The following is a 26,538-nucleotide window of genomic DNA, read 5'->3' as shown; positions in this document are numbered from 1 at the left end:
AATCCCAGCAGTTGGGAGGCTGAGACAGGCAGATCACCTGAGGTCAGGAGTTAGAGACCAGCCTGCCTAACATGGTGAAACCCCATTTTTTTTCTAAAAATGCAAAATTTAGCCTGGTGTGGTGGTATGCGCCTATAATTCCAGCTACTAGGGAGGCTGACGCAGGAGAATTGCTTGAACCCAGGAGGTGGAAGTTGCGACGAGCCAAGATCGTGCCACTGCACTCCAGCCTGGGAGACAGAGCGAGACTCCATCTCAGAAATAAAAAACATGAAAATACCAACAAGGAAGAGGACAGTGACATGACGAATAAAGAGTTTTGAGAGAAACAGACACAGTGGCTCTTTGCTGCTTTAGTAAGAGAAAGTTTTCATAGAGTAGACATGATTTTAAAACTGCTTAATTGGCATGTGAGATTGCAAAGCTTTTGGAAATGTTATAGCGTAACAGAGGAAACATGGGCTGTGGCTTCAGATAAATGAGTTCCAAAACTGGCTGTGTTAGTTCTTAGATAAGTAATCTAACCTTTCCAATCTTCAGTTCTTTCATCTATAGCCATATGAATACTTAATTCATAGGATTGTTACATACGATAAATGAAAAAAATCCAAGGATTTTAGCCAACTGGTATACATATCATAATCCTTCTACATCTGCTGTGTATTCTATCTTTACTTTTTTTTTTTTAATTACTTTTTTCTCTTGAAACAAGGTCTTGCTATATTGCCCAGGCTGGTCTTGAACTCCTGGGCTCAAGTGATCCTCCCAAAGTGCTGGTATGAGGTTACGAATTCAAGACCAGCCTGGGCAATATAGCAAGACCCTGTTTCAAAAGAAAAAAGTCCAACATGGTGAAACCCTGCCTCTATTAAAAACGCAAAAACTAGCCGAGCATGTTGGTGCGCAGGTATGAGCCCCCATACCTGGCCCTGTTTCGTATTGTAACAAGACTTCATCCCCAGATACAAGACAAAGACTTGGAGCTAGAAGAAGAATTACTGGCTAAAAAGCCATCATGAATGGCTAGAGAGGAGGTAAGAAATTGGTTGTTCATTAAGCTGCACAAAATTTTTTTAAAAGACAATCCATATTTGTATGGTAGTTCAGTTGTCAAAGTGCTTTTATTTTATTTGAATTATTTTTATTCGAAGTGCGTTATTTTACTTGAAATTAACCATGATAACATGAGGCAGGCAACAATGATAATGTCAGGCCCATTGTAGCAGGTGAGCAAAGTGAGGTTCAAGAAAGCTGTGGAACTTCTGTCACTTAGTGAATGACAAATGTGGGTGCAGAACCCTATTCTGACACCAACCCTCCCCCTCCCTGGCCCTCACATCTGTGTTCTGTCTCCCCTATGCCTTGCCGAGAACTTCAGCTCAAAGGCACTGAACTAACGATGTTGAACACTGTCCTCATTACTGTCCTGCCCCTCCACTGAAGACAGTCACCATAGCAACCTGGAAATGTAAACAAAGCAAAAATCTTTTAATTGACTTTGAGGCAAAATCTAACAGAATACATCATTAGACATCAGCTGAACTGGAATAAAATAACTCCCTGAAGAGAATTGTATGTTTTTCAGTTTTAAAGAGTTAATCTTTATAAAAGTTTTAGTACTGGTGACTGGTGATCATCTGTTTGACTTGATTTTCCTCCAGACTCCCGGTCATCAGCTGAAAGGAAGTGCTTGCTTTATCAGCAGGAAGCATATTGATCTACTGAACTCATAACAACCAAGAGTTACAAGCTGTGGCTAAACCTGCTTACTTGTATAGATAATGTATAATACTTTCATAAAAGAACTTTACTAATATTGTTTTGGTTTTTGTCCAAAACAAGCCATGAGTTATAAAATTCCAGCACTGAAACATTTAATAATAACCTCCTATGTAGGTACTATCTTTAAGTTCGTATCTGTGTGCTTTTAATAAGAGCTTTAATAAAAGCAAATCAGCAATGAAACAGCTAAATGGAATCTGAGGCACAAAATTTAAAAAGTAAATGCTGCATTGCTCTGTAACTGCACAAATCCAGTCACCGCTTTGCACCAGAAACTATATGCCATAAACTGAGGGCATCAGGAGGAATGACAGCTTGAAATTGACATGGCTGAAGTCCAAGGAGGATGGGAGAAAAGGAAGAGAGAAGGGACCCAACGTGGACACCCTCACACCCTTATCCTTTCATTCCTAAAGGAAATGCCTGATAAATCAGCAGTTGCTGTTAAAACAAAGCCAAAAGCCAAGGCACAGTAAAAGATAATGAAATTTTAAATATAATTAATGATGATGTTCACATACTTCATTAAAATAGTCAATTTATATTTTAATAGTTTTTTCTATAACTTAAAAACTCTTTTTGTTTTATAAGACCTTGAGATGTGCCTCACTGGTGAGGATGGTTTGCCCTCACTGTATAAAAAGGTAGCTTGTGGGCCAGGCGTGGTGGCTCATGCCTGTAATCCCAGCACCTTGGGAGGCCGAGGTGGGTGGATCACAAGGTCAAGAGATCGAGACCATCCTGGCCAACATGGTGAAACGCCTGTCTCTACTAAAAACACAAAAAATTAGCTGGGCGTGGTGACGCGTGCCTGTAGTCCCACCTACTCAGGAGACTGAGGTAGGAGAATCACTTGCACACGGGAGGCAGAAGTTGCAGTGAGCCGAGATCATGCCACTGTACTCCAGCCTGGCAACAGAGTGAGAGTCGATCTCAAAAAACAAACAAACAAACAAACAAAGGCAGCTTGTGGAGGGAGGGAGGACACACAAACTGCCAGCAAGGACTCTTTTGGTAAGGCAGGTGTGATGTGAATTGGTAACTAAGTGATCGAATCTGGGGAAGACCCAACCCAAGACAAGGTGAACTATTTCCCGAAGTGAGCACACAGGCCTCACTTTTGATATATCTACGAAACATAAAATCACGTAAAATGGCCAAAGCTGTCCAAAGGTGACTGGCATGTAATGAGAACCACAAAAAGTCAGTAATTCCTGGTTTAATGTTAACAGTGAATTCCCCAACATTTCACAGGTGTATGGCCAAGTGATAGGCATCTGTCTTACTAGGGTCACTAGTCCTCTTTGAACTTAAGGCCAAGGGTGGAGCTTCTCAAATTCATAAGGACATCAAGCACTTGCAGATGAATTTTCTGTGGGATTTGGTGAGTTTGCATGTATTCTGTGAGGAGAGGGACACAAACTGGAGTGATCACAGGATGAAATCAGAGAAGAAAATCAAGTAATACAAAGGCCAAGGAACATAAAATTTCCCTGAGAAAAAACAAGGACCAAAGAAGACAGCAAAAAGGAAGAAGAGGACAAAACATGGTGATTCCAGAAGAGAAGAGTGTTGTCCCGGTATTAGATTGAATACCATCCCCTCAGACTTAGGCCCACCAGGAACCTGTGAATATAGCCTTCTGCAGGGAAGGGGTCTTGGCAGATGTAATCACGTTAAAATGAGATCATACTGGATTGGGGTGGAACTGGAATCCAATATGGTTGATACCCTTATATGAAGAGGGAAATTTGGTACCAGGCACCAAGAAGGAAAAAGATCATGTGTGGATGGAGGTAGAAAGTGGAGTTATGCATCTACAGGTCTCAGAAAGCCAAAGATTGACATCAATCAACAGAAGCTAGAAGAGGCAAGGAGGATCCTCCCTAGGTCTTCAGAGGAATGATCCTGCTAACACCGTGACTTTCGACTTCCAGCCTCCAGAATAAAGTGAATAACTTTCTGTTGTCCCATGCCACTCAGTTTGTGGTACTTAGACACAGCAGCCCTAGGAAGCTAATATATCTTCATTCTTTTCCTGATCAATGTGGTGGCCAAACTCCCAGGTAGGCACAAAATGGTAATAACTATTTGTGTGGTAGTCAAGGAGTGTGTATTTGTAAACCGACTGTATTCCATCATGTAATTATTACTTCCTATTTGTCATCTTGAGGTTTAGAGGATGGTTGGTCAAGGATAAGATTTTCATAAAAATAGAAAAAGTCTACTGTTGGAAAAACTAGCAACGAATACAGGGTCAGCTATCACATCAGGAAGAAACAGGCAAACCCGAGAACCAGGGAGTTAAATCATAATGATTTTAGCATTGGACAGCCAATAAGGGTTTAGAAAGTTTCACGTTCCATAGAGACTTCTTCCCTGCCCCATATATTGTGATAATCCATTTTATTCGACTAATTTCTATACAGCAATGGATATGAGGTAGAGCATTGGGTTTCAATGGTAGAGACAAAAGAGTAAGTCATTGCATGAAGTTAGTGACTTGGAAAACAGACCCAAGAAGCTTAGAAATCAATGCTGCTCACTGCTATAAAATGACCTTTACATTCCTATACCAGAAGTCATATAAACATTCAAAGTTAAGACTGTGACAGCCATCTATCTGAGATGGCCTAGATCTAAATACTGATCTTTTTCCTCTTAGTACCTCATTAAAGAGAAAGAAATCCAAAGGAGCCATAATTTAGGAGAGTTTCTGGGCAACATAAATTTTAAGTTCCTGTATACAAAAGGATACTATCTTTCATTTTAACCCAGAGAAATTAGCCAATCTCATCATCTTTTTGCTTTGATTAACCTTATCCATTTCCTTGTGAGCAACTAATTTCAATCAAATTAAAAAATGTTTTCCCAGTAGAAATTCCTTGCTTATAATTCTTCAGGAGACATCAATCATTTGATGAATCTCTCTTCCCTCTCCTTAGATGTTTTTGAAATGATTAAAGACTTCTAAACAAAGTTCAGTATACAAAGATACTACAAGGAAAGAAATCAGACCAAGATAACGGTACTAATCTCCCCTGAAATAAGTAGTCATGCCTAAGGCTACTGAAAGCTTCTTTATGAAATCCCTCAAACAAAGACAGAGAAAACATGTTCTCTTTATGCCGTTTCCAAGTTCAACAGTCATACTTCTATTTAGAAGTATTTATTCAAAGCTGCATTCCTTCAATTTCATTATTTTGGTACACAGGGCTCTAGCAGGGAAAAGCTCCAAGAGCCACCGGGGCCCTATCCTGCAGCCTCTCCCTAATTCCTTCCCTCACCTCCTCCAACACTAACCTTCCCTCTGCAGGGAGTGTACTCCAGCCAGAGAAATGGACAAATGTGGGCAGCACCACGTCCATGGCAGTGGTGTCCTGTGACCCTTCAAACTCTGTCCAAATCTGAGCTTCAAGACTGTTTTCTGATTCTAACATCCCGTGCTGCAGGCCCCTCGCAGGGCAAATCCTGCATCCAGCCAGCCTAGGTCCTTTGCTTCGGGGAAGCAAAACAACGAAAGCAGCCAAATCCTCACGTGCTCCACTGCATCCCCGTGGCCCACACAGCCCAGCCAAGCTGTTCTGCGGGGCAGCTACCCTTTCACTCTTCACTTTCATATAACTTCTCCCTCTTGTAAGCAAGTTTGCCTAACTAAACCTTGGTAACAGACTAGGTGATCTCCGTGGTTTCTCCCAGATAGGTCAATTTCATCAGCAACATACAGCAGCTCCAGAACTGCACTTCAGAAATGAGTAATAAAGCAGCAATTGTATTGAAGGATTGGAAATAACATCAGCTATTCCTTGCTTGTCTTTTGTCAAGCAATGTGCCCCTCCTCCCTGCCCCTCATATTATCGCTACTTGAATCTGAAGAAAGAATGAATTGTGTCATTTAGTGGGAAGCGTTTGGAACTGATCACTTGGGAAAGACTGCATATGTCTCTTAAAAACATTTAATATTATGGGAATTTATAAAATTAACTACTATCAGCTCTGATCTTCTTTGCATTGTAGTATCATTTGATCTTTTTTTGCAATGAAAAGTTGTGGGGAAAAATGATTTGCTTTCAGGCACAGTGGTGCTATTTTATTGCATGGGCTTTGAGTTCACCACACACCGGGTTTTGTGTTCTGATTCCTTTGCTTCGTGGATCCGTCAGTTTAGACACGTTACTTAACTTCTCCCAGGCTCCTTCCTCAGTTTTTCTCATCCATAATATGGGAATGATAATGTTTATTTCAGATAAATATTGGGATGAGACATGAGATCATATTTTAAATTTACACATAGTAAGAATAATGTTTTAAAATAACATCAACAACAGTAATAGTGAATGAGATGTCAATTAAACCGATACACTAAGCATTTAATCATATTTTCATTCATTCTTTATATGGCACTATATTTTTATCAGAATTAGTATCTTCAGATAAATTTGAGATTACATTTAGGTGGTAAAATCTACATTATTTATCCTGCATTCCTTCAATTTCATTATTTTTGTATCCAGGGCGAAAACAGTCTATATCTGAGCAGCCTGTGTAACTAGGAGGAGAAAAAAATCAGGGACAGGCTGGGTGCGGTGGCTCACACCTGTAATCCCAGCACTTTGGGAGGCCGAGGCAGGCAGATCACCAGGTCAGGAGACTGAGATCATCCTGGCCAGCATGGTGAAACCCAGTCTCTACTAAAAATACAAAAATTAGCTGGGCGTGGTGGTGGGTGTCTGTAATCCCAGCTACTCGGGAGGTTAAGGCAGGAGAATCCCTTGAACCCAGGAGGCAGAGGTTGCAGTGAGCCGAGGTTACACCATTGCACTCCAGAAAAAAAAAAAAAAATCAGGGACAAAGTATATTATTGTCATTACTGATCTACAGATTCTCAAATTCTACTAACTCTTCCAAGTGGGAGTTACTGTCCTACACCAGATTTGTCCTGTTTGTGAGACAATGTTGCTGACGCCTGGCATTGCTTCCTCTGCTCCTCTGAGTACACAGTGCATTCACACAAAACAAGTCCTTGGATACGTAATGTTTGAGACAAATATGGCAACATTTAAGCAAACGGTCAAAAAGAAACCTCTGGGGACAAAAATTATGATTCTGCTGAATGTCACATTTGTACTGAGTTAGCTCAGAGCACAATTTCTACACTTCATTTCTGGCCACTATGATATTTGAAACTGAAAAAAGAAAAAAAAAAGTGTGTACTTTTGGTTTTTGTGTTGTACAGAAAAGTGTGGAATCCCCTGGAAAGTACATGCACTCCTCTATCGGGGATATTGTTGCCAGGGAACCAGAACACAAACAAAAGTTTCGAGAAAGCCCTTCCTTTGGCCCAGATCTCAAGGACTGTTATTACAAATTATGCAATCTATGATTTGGGAAGGTCATGGTGGTTTGAGGGTTATTTTTTTCTTTTTATAACGGTTTCAAGGAGTGGCAATAGAAATAGAACTCCAACTTTTTCAAACAGTGGCGACATGGGAATGGCAGGCAAGACTCCTGAAAGGCCCTTGCTGGTGAAGAGACTCAGAACCAACATGAGATGAAGGTCAACTGTGTGGCTGTGTATTTACTGCTGTTGTCAAGGATGAGGAAATCTCAGGAGGGAGCTCTTCCACTCATTTTGAAAGGTCTGCATATGCACAGGTTTCATGCTACCTCTGATCATTAGGACATTTCTAGAGAAGCTCTAAAGGAAAGGCCAGAAGAGCTGCAGGATTTTTTTTTTTTTTTTAGTCATTATTCCAATTCTACAACAAGGAGTTACTTAGAAACAGATTTCTTAGAAATGAGCATTGTCCACTAAGAATTTCTTTGCAAAAAGTATATAAGTGAAAATTTGTCATCAATGACAATCAGACTCAGTGTCACAACACAGAAACCTGTGCTTTGGTTCCACACTAAGATGGAACTCATTTCCAGTCTCCATGCTTAAAAATATTTTAAGATTATCACAAAGACAAAAGCCCAAAATAACAGGCTGAAAAAGTTGTCATAAACATGAGAGAAAGAATAGTCAGCATTTAGGGAAACATCTGTTAACTTAAACAGAGCAAGTTGTTTTTTAAAGTTTCTTTTTAACTTAAATTTCTACCAAAACCAAGCAGGAATTTTTTGATCTGACATCATATTCTTGAGGTTACTTTTGAGGCAGATGGTTGGATTCTTTACCGTTTCTCTCTGTGTGACATGATACCTATCACAGCCTAGCAGGAAGCCACACTGTGAAAGCAATTCCATCTCCTACAAACAGAAAGGTCTATACCTGAGATTAGAACCAGGCAGTGTGATTCACAGCCCAGCCCTGTGAACCTGCCCTGGAATCTTTGCTGACCACAATTCATAAATCACTTTCATTACCAACATCATACTTCCAGATTGTTGTGAATTTTTTCACCATGTGACAGCAAGGCTCAGGACACACAATAACAAAAAGTTTGTACTGAACAAAAATTGTTGAACACAAAAATTCTGTTCAGTAACAAAAAAAGAATCCTAAAATCATTTTCAAACCTGAAAACTTAGGTAATCATGAACCTGTATTTCAAAGTTATAACTCTGAAGAAATTATTAGGGTGAGGGAATGTGGCAACTGGTCTAGTATTTTCTGAGCCGGTACTTATCACAGCAATGGCCGCATAGCCCTTGAGTGTCTTTGCTGAGGAGTCATTAGAATGTTACTCCCCCTTGATCGTCAGTCATCTTGTCTCGGCAGACCTCTATTCCCTGCTCTCAGTAGCCAGGACACAGAATGGTCCCCTGGGGTTGCCTCTATCACTGTGATCTATGATTTCTCCAACTGTAATCTCCTCCCTTGACATTTTCCACTCCATTGTCTAAAAAAATCAGTGATTCCCTTTTTTTAAACTACATTAAGTTCACACTTGTCTGGCTGGCTTTCAGAGTTCTAAAGAATCTAGCCCAGGGGGTCTACAAAGCCTTATATCCCACTGTCTTCATTACATCAGGCTTGTTTCTATCTCTTTCTTTGCTCATGCTGGTCCAGGAACCATCTGTCAAATCTTGTCCTGATCATTCTTCAATGGCTCTAAAATCTCAGAGTCCGTGAAGATTTTTCCTAATGACTTCCAGCCTCCTTACTAGCCTTGCAATAGGAACTCGTAGCTCAGCACTAATGTTAGCTTTCTACACCCGTTTCCTAATTGATCGTGCACAGCTTGAAGACAAAAACTAAGGTGGTATTTCTTTCACCTGCCTAAAAACACCCTGCACAGTGTTGGACATGTATTTCATCATGCTCACAACTCCAAATTCACCAATATATAGTTTATTCCAAAGTCTCTTTCTCTGGCCCAAATCCTCACCTAATTTTTATACTCACGCTGGCAATTGCTAAAAGGATACATTCCTTCAACATCTCAAATTCAGCATGTTCAAACAGGAGCTCATCATTTCCCCCCAAACATAATCTTTTTTCTGGGATTTCCTATCTATGAATAATGGCACCAACATGCACCAAATCATATACCACAGGAAAGTGGGAGCTATCCATGACTCCTTCTGTTTCCCAGACTGACACACATCTATTCCACCATCAAATCTGCCCATCCCACCTTCGTAAGAGCTCTTTCTCTTTTTTAAAAAAATTTTTAAAATGGAGTCTTGCTCTATTGCCCAGGCTGGAGTGCAATAGTGCCATCTTGGCTCACCGCAACCTCCACCTGCCAGGTTCAAGCCATTCTCCTGCCTCAGCCTCCTGAGTAGCTGGACTACAGGCATGCACCACCACGCTCGGCTAATTTTTGTATTTTTAGTAATGACAGCATTTCACCATGTTGGCCAGGTCAGTCTCAAACTCCTGACCTCATGATCTGCTTACCTCGTCCTGACAAAGTATTGGGATTACAGGTGTGAGCCACTGCGCCCAACCCTACATAGCTCTTTAATATACTGCCTCACCCACTACTTTCTCCCTGCTCTGATTTAATAGCCCCCTACCTAGTCACCCAAACTCTCGGTCTCTTCCTTTTCTTGGGCATCCCTTTACTTACTAGAACTCTTATTCTAAAGTGTACTTCCGTTTATGTCACTAAATTTCCTGCTTAAAAATCCATCGGTGGTCTTTCCTTGATGGCAGAATAAAATCCAAATTCTTGCAATGTCTCTTATCAGTTGGTTTCTGATCATCTGTCCTGCCTCAACTTCTATCACTCCCTTTCCCTAGTGTTTCTCACCTTTTGTTCATTATCAGCCCACTATGGAGACTGTTCATTTTTTTTACAAATTCTCAACCATGAAAATTTAATACCACAGGTATACTGTGTATCTGTTATGTACTATCTATCTCTATGCTTTATACATTAAAGAGTAAGAATTTCTTAATCCCCCTACCAAGGAGCCAATTTTACCTCCTTGGAGTTGATACTGCCCCAGTGGAGAATGCAGAGAATGTGTGGTCTAGCTGAAAGACTTGCTCTTTGCAAAACTTTTATGCCCTCATGCCTTACTGCTTCTACTTCAAAATGCCTTCTTCTCCCAGATATCTGTCTGATCAATTCTTGCCCATTAAACTCAGTTCAAATATCAAAGCTGCCTGGAGGGCCCTTTGAACTCCCATAGGCTGACCTAGCTATTTTTTTCTGTGTTCCCATGGCATCCTGGATTATGTATATATTTCTACACTTGGTTTGCCCGCCTTGCTTACCAGATGACTAACTCCCCAAAGTCAAAAATGTGATCTTCTTCCTTTCTGTTATGGGCTGAATTGTATCTCTGCCAGAATTCATATGCTGAAGTTCTAACTCCCAGACCTCAGAATGTGACTGTATTTGGAGATGGGGTCTTTAAAGAGGTGACTTAGTTAAAATAAAGCTGAATGGACTCCAATCCAATCTGACTGGTGTCCTTATAAGGAGCAAATTTGGACACACAGAGCTATTAGGATGAATACACACAGAGAAAACACCATGTGACACAGGGAAAAGGCAGCATCCACAAGCCAAGGAGAGAGTCCTCAGAAGAAACCAACTCTGCTGACACCTTAATCTTGGACTTCCAGCCTCCAGAACCATGAGACAACACACTTCCGCTGCTTAAGCCACCCAGTCTGTGGAATTTCTGTTATGATAACCCAAGTAAATTAATACTATCTATTATATTAAGACACCAAGCCCAAGATATGTGTTGGCTGGTTGGTTGAATGAATGAAAAATTTGTTCTCAAAACTTATCAGCTTGCAGAGTTATGTGTAACTGACAGGTAAATAACATGATTCACAGTTGTAGCTACCTGTTCATTAGAGGGTGGGCCGAGCAGATCTTCTCCTAAAGCCCAGCTTACTCAACCTCACACCCTAAGGCATTCTCACACAAGACAAGCGAATAAGAGAAATACAAAAGATAAAACCTTTGTCTTCAAAGGGTGAACCTCCCAGAAATCCTACTACATGTACTCTAAGTCCCAAAAGGAATAAAGTTTTTGAATGAGAAGGAATTCCCCTGAAAGACCAGTGATAAACAAAGACCAGTGAAAGACCATTTGAGAGAAAGAGACCCGGAGCGAAGGTCTAACTTTAAAGTAAACACAACTGATCTCATGGTGGTTTGTTGCCAGTGCTCTAACCACTCTAAACATGTTTTTTAAATGCCTTTTGGTATGGTGCCTCATGCCCACAGGTAGTCAAGAGGGCACTGGCTTATATCCAAACTGAGCCAGTCATAAAAGATCTTAACACAGTTTTTAAAAATGTTCTCTTCAAACTAATTTCTGAAACCTCTCAAGGCTTGAGAAATCTCATTAACAGCTAAAAGGAATATAAAAGGGGCCCAGCCCCCACTTGAGAGGCTGATGTCATCTATCTTCCCAAAGAAAAGGCCAGGCTTTCCTTTGTGGAAATCCTGGGTGACATCACCTCCTGATCACATGCCCCTTAGCCCTGCCCCTGTGAGCTTCCAGCTGAAGGGTTTGCTCCCTTTGCAAATGTCACTGTCTCGCTCACAAAGCCCCTTGACCTTGTTTGTATGCTGGATTCCATCACTAAGTGAAAGAAGGCCTCTGGGAGCAACTACCAGAAGAGGCGAGGGGTCTGTGCAGCTGGCTGGGAGGCCGCTATTTACACAGCCTGCGGAAAGTTCTGTATCCCCACCCCCTAACCCAGAGAGAGGCCCCCAAGGCCGAATGCAGCCTCTGGACAATGCTGTCAAGGCTGAATACCATGAACCGATTAGAGACAGAGCAACTGTGCCATTTCTTTATTTCCAGGGTGGGGCCCTCTTTGAGAAGCCTCATAAAAGGCCCTGCAATGTTACTTTGTCTCATGTCTACCGGGCCAGGTTCAGAAAGAGCCCACAGATAAAGCCTGGTTTTAGATTCGTTTTCTTAAAGCCACTAGAAGGTTTGTGTCGTTCACAAAGTGGCATATTTTTTAAATGGGTTTATGTGTGAATTGGGGAAATGAATGAAGTGTGTAGGAACTGTTCCTCAGAAGCAGTGCTCAGGAAATGATGTCACTGCACAGTTTGAACTCTCTGCATGGTGTTTTGAGATCTTACTGCGCAGTTTGGAAAAGACTGCGGGCGGTGGGCGGGGGGTGGGAAGGATCTGCAAGGTGACAGGATTCTGAGGAAAAGAGGCTAGGAGTTTAAAGGGCAGGAAAAGCAACTCCAGGGCCAACGTCAGGGGAGCTGTCCTGAGCCCTCCACCTGAATCTGAGAACAACCCTTTCGGGGCTGTGCAGAGACAAGCATTTCTAATTCTTTTCCTTCTGACATGTTACACACACTCACACAAATGCATTTAAGAATATTATGGCCAGCTCAGTGCCTCATGACTGTGATCCCAGCATTTTTGGAGGCCGAGGCAGGCAGATTGCTTGAGCCCAGGAGTTTGAGACCAGCGTGGAAAACATAGAGAAACCCCATCTCTGTAAAAAATCCAAAAGTTAACTGGGTGTAGTAGTGTGCCCCTGTAGTCCCAGCTACTCAAGAGGATGAGGTGGGAGAATCATGTGCCCACAAAAGGTTGAGGCTGCACTGAGCTGATATTGTGTCACTGAACTCTAGCCTGGGAAATAGAATAACACCTTTTCTCAAAAAAAAAAAAAAAAAAAAAAAAAAAAAAAAAAAAAATATATATATATATATATATATATATATATATATATATGATGACACTGAGCACTGAGAGTAATTTTTAAACATATTTAGTTCCATGGCTGCCGAGTTCCTGCCCGTGTGTGTGCGCTGGGGGCCGGGGTGTATATCTTGAGCATTGAAAGTAATTTTTACATTTAGTCCCTGGCTGCAGAGTCCCTGCCAGTGCTTGTGTTTGTGTGTGTGTGTGTGTGTGTTGTGTGTGTCTTGAGTTTTTAAATTTATTTAGTTCCATGGCTGCAGAGTCCCTGCTCCTGTGTGTGTGAATGTGAACGTGTGTGTGTGTTGATCATTGAGAGTAATTTTTACATTTATTTAGCCCCATGGCTGCAGAATCCCTGCCCATGTGTGTGTCTTGAGCATTGAGGGTAATTTTTACATTTCTTTAACCCCATGGCTGTAGAGTTCTTGAGAGAGAGAGAGAGAGAGAGAGAGAGAGAGAGAGAGAGAGAGAAATTATGTGTGTGTATGTGTGTGTCTTAAGCATTGAGGGTAATTTTTATATTTCTTTAGCTCCATGGCTATAGAGTCCCTGCCCGTGTGTGTGTGTGTGTGTGTGTGTGTGTGTGTGTGTGTGTGTGTGTATGTGGCAGTGCTATTCCTCTTGGACTCAATTCCAGCCTCCTGACTTGGACTCAATTCCAGCCTCCTGACTTCTCAGGTCCCTCGGGGCTCTCCCTGCTCCCTCCTATCACAGGGTCTTTCTTCTACCTGGAATCCTTTTTTCTCTCATGCTTGCCTAATTAAGTCCTGTTTATTTTTTTAGGTTTCGGTTCACAGGTCTCATTTGCATGGAGATCACTCCTGACCTCCTACCAGGCCCAGGTCAGATGCCCTTTGAGTGTCCACTTGGCACTTCTCATGGTTTTGATTTTCTATTTATTTAAGTGCGTTTTTGCACGATGTCTGCTTCTCCCACCAAATCGGTAAGCTCTGTGAGAGCAGGAACCAGGCCTGCTGGTCTGAGTCACTCTGTGTCCCCCATCTTGGTACAGTACCTGGCACAAAAGACATCCTTAGTGTCTGTGGAAAGAACAAACGTGTGAATGATACATCACGATTTACATCTTGCATTTACCTCCAACAGATAAAAAATGGAGGGACGTCTCCCACTGACGAGCTCGCCCTCTCTGATGGCTCCGCTTCTCAGCTTATCTCCAACTAAAGACTTACTGCAGATGCAGAGTATTAAACTCTGTGTACTCACGGCATTGCATACCTATAGAATATGATGGTCAATTTTGCACAGATCTAAATGACTAAAAATTCCTTTCCAGAAGGTTCCTCCCAAGTATAATTTACATATTGTAAGCAACGCAGAGTTAAAAAACAATTTTACATTTCAGTTGTGGTCCCAGCTGGCAACATTTTGTTGCATAACTCTGGCTCCGAGTTTTCAGCAACTAGGAGAGCGTGGTGAAATAGTAAACAGGAAAGGAGAATAGACAGAGGGTGCCTTTGACTCTCCCAGAGTAAGACAGATTCCAAGTAGAACTGATAGAAAAAACTTTTCCCAACATAAAACTCAGAGCTTTCACCAGACGATTCAGCATGTTGTCCAAAAAACCCCTTCGATACAGTAATCTGAGTGCAGCTTGCAAAGAACCTTCAGTTAAGCTCCTTAGAGTGGCCTTGGGTTAGTAAGGCTAGAACAGCCTAGAGCAGAGAAGAAGTAGCCACTTAGGTGAAAGTAACCAGCAAAAGTCTTCATCCTGACTATATGGATGAATCGATTAGGGAGCTTTCAGAAATTAGCAATAGTTTAGGTCCCCATTGCAGACCAACTGAAACCTATCTTTGGAGATTGGAACCCAGGCATGGGCACTTTTTAAAACTCCCAGGCAATTCCAAGGCTGCATCTGGGGCTGAGAACACTCCCCGAGGCCCTGAGCCCAGGCTTCCATTTCTTAACCTCCACACTTCTGTCCCTGGGGGAAAGTTCTCTCTGCTTTAGATCTTGCTATTATCCTACTGTCATTAAAACAAACAATACAATGCCCTTTCAACATCTCAGAAGGATTCTCCAAGTCCCTAGGAATACTCTCTTTGTACCGTCTCATTTTCTGGTCTCAACACTGGCTCTCACCTTGTTCCTCAGAGTGGTCCACAGAGCAGCACCATCAGCGTTACCTGGGAGCTCATTAGAAATGCAGATTCATGGGCCTTGCCCCAGGTCCCATTCTCTTTCCAACAAGAACCCCAGTGATTCACGTGCACAGGAGCATCTGAGAAGCACTTATGCTCTGGAGCAGGCGTCCCCAAACTTTTTACACAGGGGGCCAGTTCACTGTCCCTCAGACCGTTGGAGGGCCGCCACATACTGTGCTCCTCTCACTGACCACCAATGAAAGAGGTGCCCCTTCCTGAAGTGCGGTGGGGGGCCGGATAAATGGCCTCAGGGGGCCGCATGCGGCCCATGGCTGTAGTTTGGGGACGCCTGCTCTGGAGAATGCCCCCGGCCCTTGAAAATCTGGGTAATTTCCCAGGATCCTCCTGTCCTTTCTGTCTCTTTTCACACTCTCTTAATTAGAATCAAGTGTTTTAGAATCACACAGTCAATTCAATCCCTGCATTTAACAGATCAATGAGTTGACCTCGGTTGAATCTACCCACTTGCGCCAGGTGCAGTGGCTCAAACCTGTAATCACAGCACTTTGGTGGGCCAAGGCAGGAGGACTGCTTGAGGTCAGAAGTTCAAGACCAGCCTGGGTAACATACTTAACTCTACTAAAAATAAAAAAATTAAAATGCCAGGTGTGGTGGTGCACACCTGTAGTCTCAGCTACTCAAGAGACTAAGGTGAGAGGATCACTTGCTCCTCAGAGCTCAAGACTCTGGTGAGCTATCATCAGACCACTGCACTCCAGCTTGGATGACAGAGCGAGACCTTATCTAATTTTTTAAAAAATTAAAATCTACTCACTTGATGAAGATGAAGGTCCAGAACTTCTACAAGCTTAATTATTACAATTCATTCACTTTAGGAATTCATAATATATATTTCAAGCTGCAGGTAGCTCTGTGAATGACCACTGACTATTTTTAAATACTGAAAGCGCCACAGACATTTTAACAGAAATACACTCAGAGCCCAGTTTATAATCTCAGACATCTAGCACTCTTAAGTATTTAATAGGGCTATTCAGTTATATGTGGTTCTGACAATCATATAATGAGTATACCATTGTGTGAACAACCTTAAGAGTCAACCACTATACACATTCATGTGTGCTCAGCTGGAGCTCAGCCCTGATTTTAACAGTAGGGCCACAGCTTACATACCTAGCTTGACTCCTGGTGTAATGTTGCAACTTCACTTCTCTTTCCAATTGATTGAAATATACCAATGAGCTCTGGCATGGTGGTTGAGAACTGCTGCTATGAGCCCCACAAGGATTATACTTTCCAGGGTTTGATCACCCTAGGACAGTGGTTTTCAAATTTTAATCACCAGGGAGACCAGTTAAGACCCAGATAATGGGCCCCACTTCAGAGTTTATGGTTCTGTAGGCCTTGGGTTGGGGCCCAAGAGTTTGAATTTCTAACAATTCCAGGTGATGCTGATGCTGCTTTCTGAGGACCACATTTTGGGAACCACTGCTCTGGGGTGCTCTGCTTGCAGATTGGCCCACCTGAGGTTTGTAGACATTTCAGACCTCTTGTTAAGGAAGACCTTTCGTCTTCAGAGGAATGATTATCTCTACCTGCTTCCTGAACTACCAGTTTGTAGGTGGGCTCCAATGTGCCCCTTCCTGTTTGGCAAGGACAACACATGCCCTGGCTTTGTGCATCACAGCGCCAATTCTCCTCCTCGCAGGCCAACCCTGTCCCTTCCTTTTTCCCCATCTCTGTCTGACTGACTCTCATTCTGTCTCATCTATCCTATCCACTTTCTGCTGAACATCAAGGTGAGCCTTAAGTTTCATTCCATTCCATTGCACCTGAGATACTCCCGCCCCACCTTACAGGTAGCTTGCTATACCCAGGTTCAAGTCTTCATCTCTAGAAACTTCATTCTGTTTCTCTTTCTTTATCTAAGGCAACTTATTACTACATCTACAATTAACCAAATTCTTTCTACTTTGATGTCACTTCCTCTCTTAATCCTAACATACTTAACCCTTCAAGCCCTATCAGTGTCTAAGTATATTTCTTAAACCCTAGCATGAGATTATTACCTGGGTTCCATTATTTGCTCATGGTATTGTTTCTAAGTTTGGAACTGAAGAAGAAAAAATTCTTCGTCAAACAGCAACAGCAAATACAACTGAGATCAGCAAGCAACTTACCAGAAACAAACCACTGCATCTGAAACCCTTTCTCATGGTGGCCAACCCCATCTGTATGGAACAGCACTTGAAGCTTGGAGCTTGTGGTACTCCCTGGAGGGGGCAGGTCTACTCCACAGTAGCGTCCCATCTGCCGTGGTCCATCGTAGAGCTGAAATCAAAGAGAAACTTCCACATGTAAAAACGCATGGTTTGTCAGATAGGAAAAGCCAAGCCTACCCAAGTAGTAAAGCGGTTCCTTGGTTCAAAAGTTAGAGGTAAATCTACTAAGGTGGGTTGAGTACAGAAGACTCAACATAAGAATTAAAAATAGATAATTGCATAGAGAGGGTTTTAGAAATGGATCTGATTCCTAAGCCCAATAAATTTGGAAATCCAACTAGTAACTTTTGGTTTTACATCAACCTAGCAAGTCCAAAATATAACCCAGGCTAAGAATAGGGAAATACTAGGCATTCACATAGTAACAACACTGAGGGAGGTTCAATGAATAGCTATTATAATTGTAAGATAAAATTTAAAAATATATTTAAATGTTATGGGTATATAGTAGGTGTGTATATTTATAGGGTACATGAGATACTTTGACACAGGCATGCAATGCGTAATGACATGTCATGGAAAATTGGGTAGCCATCCCCTCAAGATGTAAATTTTAAAATAAACACTACCGGCCGGGCGCGGTGGCTCAAGCCTGTAATCCCAGCACTTTGGGAGGCCGAGGCAGGTGGATCACAAGGTCAAGAGATCGAGACCATCCTCGTCAACATGGTGAAACCCTGTCTCTACTAAAAATACAAAAAATTAGCTGGGCATGGTGGCGCGTGCCTGTAATCCCAGCTACTCAGGAGGCTGAGGCAGGAGAATTGCCTGAACCCAGGAGGCGGAGGTTGCGGTGAGCCGAGATTGCGCCATTGCACTCCAGCCTGGGTAACAAGAGCGAAACTCCGTCTCAAAAAAATAAAAATAAAAAATAAAAAATAAAATAAACACTACCTGTAAAATAATCAGACATTTTAGAAATGTATGTAAAAGGAAAATACATTGATTTGACTAAAGACAAACAGTGCTAATATTTCATTAAATCCAAAAATTTTTCTTCATATATTTTTAATTTGTATGTATTTGTAATATACATATTTGTGCAGCTATATATGTGTTCATAATTTGAGCTACATATTTGTGTTTCTCGTTTTTCATTGAACATATCACTAAATTGTCTGTGTAAACTTTGGCATAAAATATCATAAATATAACGTATTTATATTATAATTCTATTGTTATTCATTTAAGACAGTTCCAATCTTTTGCTGATATACACAGCTGTTTGATACTTTAAATGTTTCTTTTAAAAAATTAACCTATAAAGGGAATGACTCAAATAGTATAATCTTATGCCTCTTTAAAAAATATTATTAAATTTCTTACCAGAAAGTTTCTATCACCTTATCCTCCCACCAGCAGTTTACAGGGGTGTTTCTTTCCATGGAGCTTTGTCAATTATGACGACGATCATTTTTTAAACTAGTGCTGATAGTGAAAATTTTCTTTTCTGTAATTGTCTTAATTTGTGTCATTTTGATTGATTACTTTGAAATTTAAGGGTTTTTCATGTTTAGAGGCATTTATATTTCTTCTCTTGGAAATTGTTTACTGATGTCTTTGCCCATTTTTCCATTGAGGGATTTATACATCCTCAAGGAGAAATGGAGGGTGCAAGGTTGTATCCCCGTAATCTCCCTCATGTAATTATTTTATCAACTGCATATCTCCAAACTGAAAAATAAAAATTAAAAAACAGGCAAGCCTCTCTACTATATCTCTTCACTTGAGAAAGGTAATGGCAACCCAACAAGACTGGCTTCCTCATGATTCAGGCCATTACATTTTCACCTAATCGCCTTCATGTTCCCTTTACACAGTGTTCCAGTTACCCTTGGGATCAGCTGCTCGAGACACTGAAACAGAAAATATGTGATAATGGACTCTTGGACTTCCTTGAGTCTTCCCTTGGAGAGTACATCTACTTAAGAGTATGTGTGAGTGTCTGTGTTTGCATGTGTCCGTGCATACATGTATAATCTGGATTCAATAAATTCCAGACTGACCAAATTATTTTCATTGAATAAAATGTTATGACATGAAATATTGTTTGAAACATATTGATTTGAGTGTGGAGAACTTTACCACCAAATGTTACAAAGTACCTCCATGGAGCCGCCCCTAATCCCTGCAGTCAGGCATGCATTAGTCTGCCTTTGAAAGCCCCTGGCTTTTCACCTGTGTTCTTTTGTGGAAATGATCACATCTCCCTGGCACTCTTGTTATGGGCTTTGTGTGTCTTACCTCCCCTACTGATTGTGAGTTTCCTTAAAACACAGCCCACCTCTGCCCTTCCTCTCACTGCCCAGAGCAGGGCTTTGACTAGGCAGGTATCTCCAATGAATGAACGCTGTGATTTCCTCCTCCAGCTGTATTTATTTTACTAGGACCTAATCTGCACAATTACTTGCACTCTGTATAGTTAGACAGGAAGTAGTGTCATACAATCTTCAATTTCAACAGGCTCCTCTTAGATCATAAAGGGTTGTGGATCCTTTGTGCCACTCTGTAGAAGGGAGAACCAGGCGAGGGCCTTGTTCAAGGTCATGATAAATCACAGATTTTTAAAATCTTGGCCTGTCTCATTGAGTTCTCAAATTGGCTGCTCATGATACGTGCTTTTGAGGTTTCCGGGGAAGGTCAGCAGAGATTTAAAAAGACAAGCTCAGAAGCCCATTATGGCATTCACCCCAAAATACTAAACCTAAGCATTTTAAGCAAATGAATAAAGATGAGTTGTATTTTTCAGGCTTATCACCGTAGCTTCCTTTTTTTTCTGTTTTTCACACTGTTGCTTTGAATGTGTATATTTATTATCAAGTTTCTAATATTCTACACGTTTACCAGAAGCCTCCCCTATAACGAAGAGAGGAGAATGACAGAAGAATAAATACAACAACATAAAATGAAGAGAGAAACGGAATAGAAGCTTTTCTCTTTAGCACTCAGCCCCACCCTCTCATGCAGGTGGTAGGGGGTTGGCGGGGGGGTGGGGGGGGTGGGGGGGGGGTGGGAGGTGGGCTGGCTAGAGGCCAACCTTGTAGTCTGTGCTTCTAAATCCCTGCTTCCCTGCAGGAGGTTCATCTCAGCTTTAGAGTTTTTCTTAACTCTAGGGCACGAAGTCCAGTTCTAAACTAATTAGCACAGAAACAAACATACCGCTCCCAAGTGGTAGAGTCATTAGCAGGCAACTGCTCTACCATCTTCCACCCCCAAAATCTTAACCCTTGGATTGTAATTTAGTGGCCAGAGTGTAAATCATTTCATTTTTATCCAACAAAACATAAGGTAAGATTTCTCCATAGCTATATAATCCTCAGCTTGATAGCTCTTACGAAATACTATAGGTAGCAACATGTTGAGAAATCATAATTCAATTCTACACAAGGTCATGAACAGCATAGCATTTTTGCCTCCCAGCACTGCAAGGTTAAGAGATGGGGCATTTTCACATGACTTAGAGGGGATTTTTTTTCCTTCCTTCCGGACGAGATTATGCATTGAAGGAGACCCCTGAATCTCAGCCGTTCAGTGGTCTTCAATAACACATTGTAAAAGGACTGCATGGGGGTGGAGGGGTTAGGCGGTAGGTTTGGCGGGGGCAACACTGATGAATGACAATGAGTTTCTCTTTGCCTTTGAAGGGGAGAGAATTATGAATTAAAATAAACATCAAATAGACATTTATGAAAATGCTTAAATATAATGTCAAATCAAGTAATAAATAAATGTGTAGAACAATGTTTCAAAAAGGAAAAAAAAAAACCTCACCCCTCCCGTTTTTTAAAATTTGCCATGAATGAAATCAGGTTTTTTGTTTATGTTCATACAGATGGGTAACATCACCTCTACAATTCATTCCCGCACAAACTGACCACACAAAACCATACAAAAAGGAACAGTCATCTTTCAAAGGACACAAATACAGGTTACCATGGAAACCAGTCTCAGTGATTCTGATTCTGTTTTTCAGAGCAGAATGTTAACCACAGGACGTTCCAGCTGTGACTCATTGCAACCACTGACAAGCTCGCTGGAGTGGCCCTGCTTTTAGAGAGCCTGAAGATCCACTCAGAGCCAACAATGCTTGAAGCTCTAATTGAGTTACAGAAAGGAAACTAGCGAAAAGGAAGAAGAATTGCAGTTCTCACCTTTCATATGCAGATCTAATTTCTGAAACTCTGTTTAAGAGTATTTCACTAAATTTCTAAAATAATGCTTACATTTTCAAATTGGCCATTAAATGTATCTTCAGATGGGTGGAGACATGCATATTACAAAACCCTCCTCTGTAAAATCTTTTGTTATTCTCTTAAGGAGATTATTCATTTAGGATTTTCATGGCTTAGGTGCCCCCCAACCCCCACCCTACCCCAAAATATCTCAACTCCTCTTGAGACACTCAAAGAGGAAGGAAATCTCTTGCCTTAGCCGCACTTACCAATTTCTATCTACTTCCTTTGTGTGGGTTTGATAACTTGGCACATAGTTTACCATACTATTAGTGACTTCAGACTCCAGTTGCAATAGGAAATGATCCATGGACTTCTAATAGGCAGGACCCATACAAAGGGGACAATATAAAACTGAAGACACAAAGTGTGGTCAGTCACTGACAGAGATTCAATGTTCCATAAGGTTGGGGGTACTTAGGAGTCACTGAAAGTCAAGTTCTAAGTGAACAGAGACACAGACCCTCCACCTGTTCCCTCAGTAGAAATCAACCTTACGAATTAACTGCAGGATCTCCAAGAACAAAAATATGCCTTTCAAGTGCCCTGCTTGCTAAATTGTTTTATGACTGAAAATTGGAAACTGTAATGAATTAAAATTATAATTCATGATCTCATATATATATATATATATATATATATATACATACACACACACAAGCATGGGATATATAGATTGATTTTTTTTTTTCTTAACTCTTTTGTTGTTTGTTTGAGACAGGATCTTGCTCTGTTGCACAGGCTGGAGTACAGTGGTGCAGTAAGATTCACTGTAGCCTCAACCTCCCGGGCTCAAGCTATCTTCCCACATAAGCCTCCTGAGTGGCTGGAACTACAGGCATGCGCTACCATGCATAGCTAATTTTTGTAGAGACAGAGTTTTACCATGTTGCCCCGGCTGGTCTCAAACTTGTGGGCTCAAGCAATCTGCCTACCCCAGCTTTCCAAAAAGCTGGGATTACAAAGGTAAACCACCATGTCCAGCCCTAAACTCATTTTAGAATCACAGCATGTGACAAACAGAAACAGCCCTTTCTGTTTTAGATTGACATCTAATTCATACTGTTTGTAAATATTGTTTTATTTCCTGAATGGTTTTCTGGAAGAAAATTCTTTTTTTTATACTAAAAGATTAATTTTAAGAATTAATTAAATATAGTCCATGTAGAGAAAGTGTAACTCAAGAGTTCCTTTAGAATGATATCATTCAAACATGGAGAAACTTCTGGAGAATAATTTGGTCCATTTCTAATTAAAAATCTTTGAAAATTCCAAAAAATCTCTATCCTTTAGAGCTTAATATGTAACTGAAATAATTCATCTGCTGTGAGGAGGAATTTTAGGTGCAGTAGAGAATCCCCTATTCTTTCTAGAGAATACAAATTCTAGTCAAGGTAAAAGCAATAGTTAAATTTTTGAGAACTATACTCCGTGAGTTTATAGAGTGGCTTTGTGAAGTCAGTGCCACTAATAGAAGATGATATTTCAATCAGAAGCAGGAAAGCAGTTTTATTGTAGGAATGCCCTAGAGTATTGTCAATGTGGCCAGAGCCAGGTTCTGTGTTCATAGCCCAGCTCTAAAATTAAGAGAACATAATCTTGTGAAAATTACTGAACTTCTCCAAGCTAAAATGTCTTTATTTATAAATCTGGCACCATAAGGGTTCTTATCTCATAATATTGTTGCCAACAGCAAATGAGTTAAACCATGTAATAGGTTTGCTATGAGGCTTGGCAAGTGGAATGTGCTCAAACTGTTATTCTAACTCTTGGTCAGAGGCAAAAGGAACTAACATTTTTTTCCAGAGAAACCACCCAAAATAGCTACGAGACAAGAAAGATGATGGGGATTAGAGAACAGGAGCTGACTCACATAAAATAGTTTGGAGAAATCATCACTGGTGGGGCAGATGGCGAAGTGATGAATCCGGTGAGGAGGTGGGGGTCATTCCTTGCCATGTGTTGCTATAATGACCTGGGCATTGTGGAGACTGAGGCATCCTGAACAGCCACATGCAGAAACCAAAGCGAATCATCCTGTGTGGGGTGGGGGTAAGCATGGTGTGTGTGCGGCAGGGACTGCGGGAGGACAGATCATGCAGGAAACGGCAGCAAAGGGAGTTAGGAAGCCAGAGGCTGTCAAGGCTGCCGTGGCGAAGTGGATAGTGTCCACTGGCAAGCACAGTGGCTCTCACGCTAAAAGTGAGAACCATTTCTTCCTGTTGCAGCCTCCCCTCCCCTTTGGGTCCTGCCCAGCCCTGCAGTTCCCGCTGCTGAATCAATGGAGCTCCAGAAGGATGGGACCTAGGGAATTCTCAGGGCATCTGCTCAGATGTTCCTCACCCTCAAAAAACACTACAGCAGGATCTATGCAGAGGCCTTATTAGGGTGACTGTTAAAAATGTTGTTGCTGAAGTTTACACTCACATCTCCTGAAAAAACTTGGAACTTTATCCAAGTTTAGGTTACTTTAAACTTGAAGGGCTTTGAAATGTTCCTCTGACAACAGTATAAATTGCAAAACAAGAATCACAGAGGCTGAGCGCACTGGCTCATAGTGGCACTTAGGGAGGCCAAAGTCTCAATCACTTGAGACCAGGAGTTCAAGACCAGCATGGCCAACATGGCAAAATCCTGTCTCTACTAAAAATACAAAAAATTAGCCGGGCATGGTGGCATACACCTGTAATCTCAGCTCTCAGGAGGCTGAGGCAGGAGAATCACTTGAACCCCAGGAGATGGAGCTTGCAGTGAGCCGAGATTGTGCCACTGCATTCCAGCCCAGGTGACAGAGCAAGACTCTGTCTCAAAAAAATAAAAAACAAGAATCACAGCCGGGCGCCGTGGCTCAAGCCTGTAATCCCAGCACTTTGGGAGGCCGAGGCGGGTGGATCACAAGGTCGAGAGATCGAGACCATCCTGGTCAACATGGTGAAACCCCGTCTCTACTAAAAAATACAAAAAAATTAGCTGGGCATGGTGGCACGTGCCTGTAATCCCAGCTACTCGGAGGCTGAGGCAGGAGAATTGCCTGAGCCTAGGAGGCGGAGGTTGCGGTGAGCCGAGATCGCGCCATTGCACTCCAGCCTGGGTAACAAGAGCGAAACTCCGTCTCAAAAAAAAAAAAAAAAAAAAAAAAGAATCACAGAGGAGGGTACAAGACTCCCATTAAGGATAAGCAAAGCCCAAGGGGGCAAATGCAAAATCAAACCGTGGTGGATAAATGAGGCAAATGTAGAGGAAGGCTGATAAGCAGAGTGTGGTTGATCTCAGGCGACTCCAGGATGGCCCTCAGGAAGCTAAGTCCCCTCCATTAGGCACATGGCCATTCATAGCATGTTCCCCGAGGGAGGCAGAGAAATAGCCGCCTTGCCATGTGCTGACAGGGTGGGGCAGGAAATATGAAATATCATCTAAAAGTAACAATTACTCATCATGCTGGGTTTTGCATGAGAGCAAAAAACCCATCAAAAAAACACATTTTGAGTTACTTGGTATCACTCTGAGTTACAGGTCCGTCTCCTACAAAAACCAGTTTCCTTTTTATGTGATGGCTAGTTGCTGTCTGCTCTTACTAGTACATTTACATTTTTATTTCTGCTTTCTGTATATTATTCCTATTACAAGCCACAATTTGGGTCTTATTATTTTTTAAATCATTGTCTAATCATGGATGCAGGCAAACATTTAACTACAAAAATATTTTTCAGAACTGTTTACAACAGTAACGATTTGAAAAGATTCTAAGTGTTTCACAACAGGAATTGGTGACTGTATCATGATGATGGGATGTGCAATGCTGAAAATGATTTGTCACAATAAATAACATGGGGAAATATTCACCAGCTATCATTGGATGAAAAAATTCATTATGGGTTAGTTTGTACAGAATAATATCCTTTGAATATTAAAATAAAATAAATATACAAGGAGCGATGACAGGAAATCAATACCATTAAATATTAGTAATAGTGAAATAATCTAGGATTATTTAATCTAGCTTTTTCTACATTTTCCCAATTTCCTGTAATGACTATGAATTCCTTTGTGATATGATAAATTTATTTTTAAAGCAATACCTCTGGGGACCTATTGATATAGCAGTATAGATATGCATTAGTAATGCTTCTCCAGTCTTAGAATCCCATACCCTTTTAGATTGTCAAATAAACACCCAGTCTACTAAAAATATTATATGTCTATCTCCACAACCTTTTCTTATGTATCTCAAGGTTGTATGTAAAAATTAATCCACTGACATGTTACCATGTAAGGTAATCTGCTCCAGCATTAATTTAAAATCATATTTTGCCTATAATGCTACCTTTTATCATAACTAGGTTATTAGACTATTTATTAAAATACTTTATTTCCATGTTATTAAAATTATTTAAATAATTTATTTCCATGACATTATGCACTGCATGCCCATATCAAAACATAGCATGTGCCCCATAATATATATGCCTACCACGTACCCATAAAAATTAAAAATGAAAAATTTTAAAAATAATAATGTCTTCAGATGCTCAGGGATGGATGACTTCATGTAAACATAAATTTTGACAGTCACTGATGGAGCAATGGGCACCTAATTCCTTCCCTGGTGGTAAGTGAAATGCTTTGAAAACCAGGCATACTCTCCTATGTATACATAAAAATTTAATTCCATAAACCTCAGCCTTGCCTCTGCCAATTGTCCGGCTACAATAAAACACTAAACATTTATTATTATTATTATTATTATTATTCTGCCTCTTAAAATTTTCACCATCTGCTGCAGATGGTCTCAGGAACAGAGAAGAACCTGGTTCATAGAACAACGTGAAATCACAGACCCTTGAGCTGGAAGAAGCCGGAGGACTGAAGACAGTGAGAGCAGGAAAAGAAAGCCTATTAAATAAAGAACCAGCCAGGTGTGGTGGCTCATGTCTGTAACCCCAGCACTTTGGGAGGGCGAGTTGGGTGAATCACATGAGGCCAGGAGCTTGAGACCAGACTGGCCATCATGGC

The 26,538-nt window shown here is 41.2% G+C and overlaps 1 protein-coding gene across 3 annotated transcripts in view; it reads right to left on the bottom strand.

The window, feature by feature from the left end:
* The window catches only part of CUBN (cubilin), a 288,396-nt gene that overhangs the window by 165,779 nt on the left and 96,079 nt on the right, over positions 1 to 26,538 (bottom strand). For all 3 annotated transcript variants that reach the window (XM_003930638.4, XM_074404979.1, XM_074404977.1), the window contains one exon: positions 17,192 to 17,342. In XM_003930638.4, the coding sequence (XP_003930687.3) occupies positions 17,192 to 17,342 (151 nt within the window). The remainder of the gene's footprint in view (positions 1 to 17,191; positions 17,343 to 26,538) is intronic.

Source organism: Saimiri boliviensis, chromosome 8 (assembly GCF_048565385.1).
Source record: "Saimiri boliviensis isolate mSaiBol1 chromosome 8, mSaiBol1.pri, whole genome shotgun sequence".
NCBI lineage: Eukaryota > Metazoa > Chordata > Mammalia > Primates > Cebidae > Saimiri > Saimiri boliviensis.
Note: the sequence above shows the minus strand (reverse complement) of the source record. Positions and strands in the feature narration are given on the sequence as shown.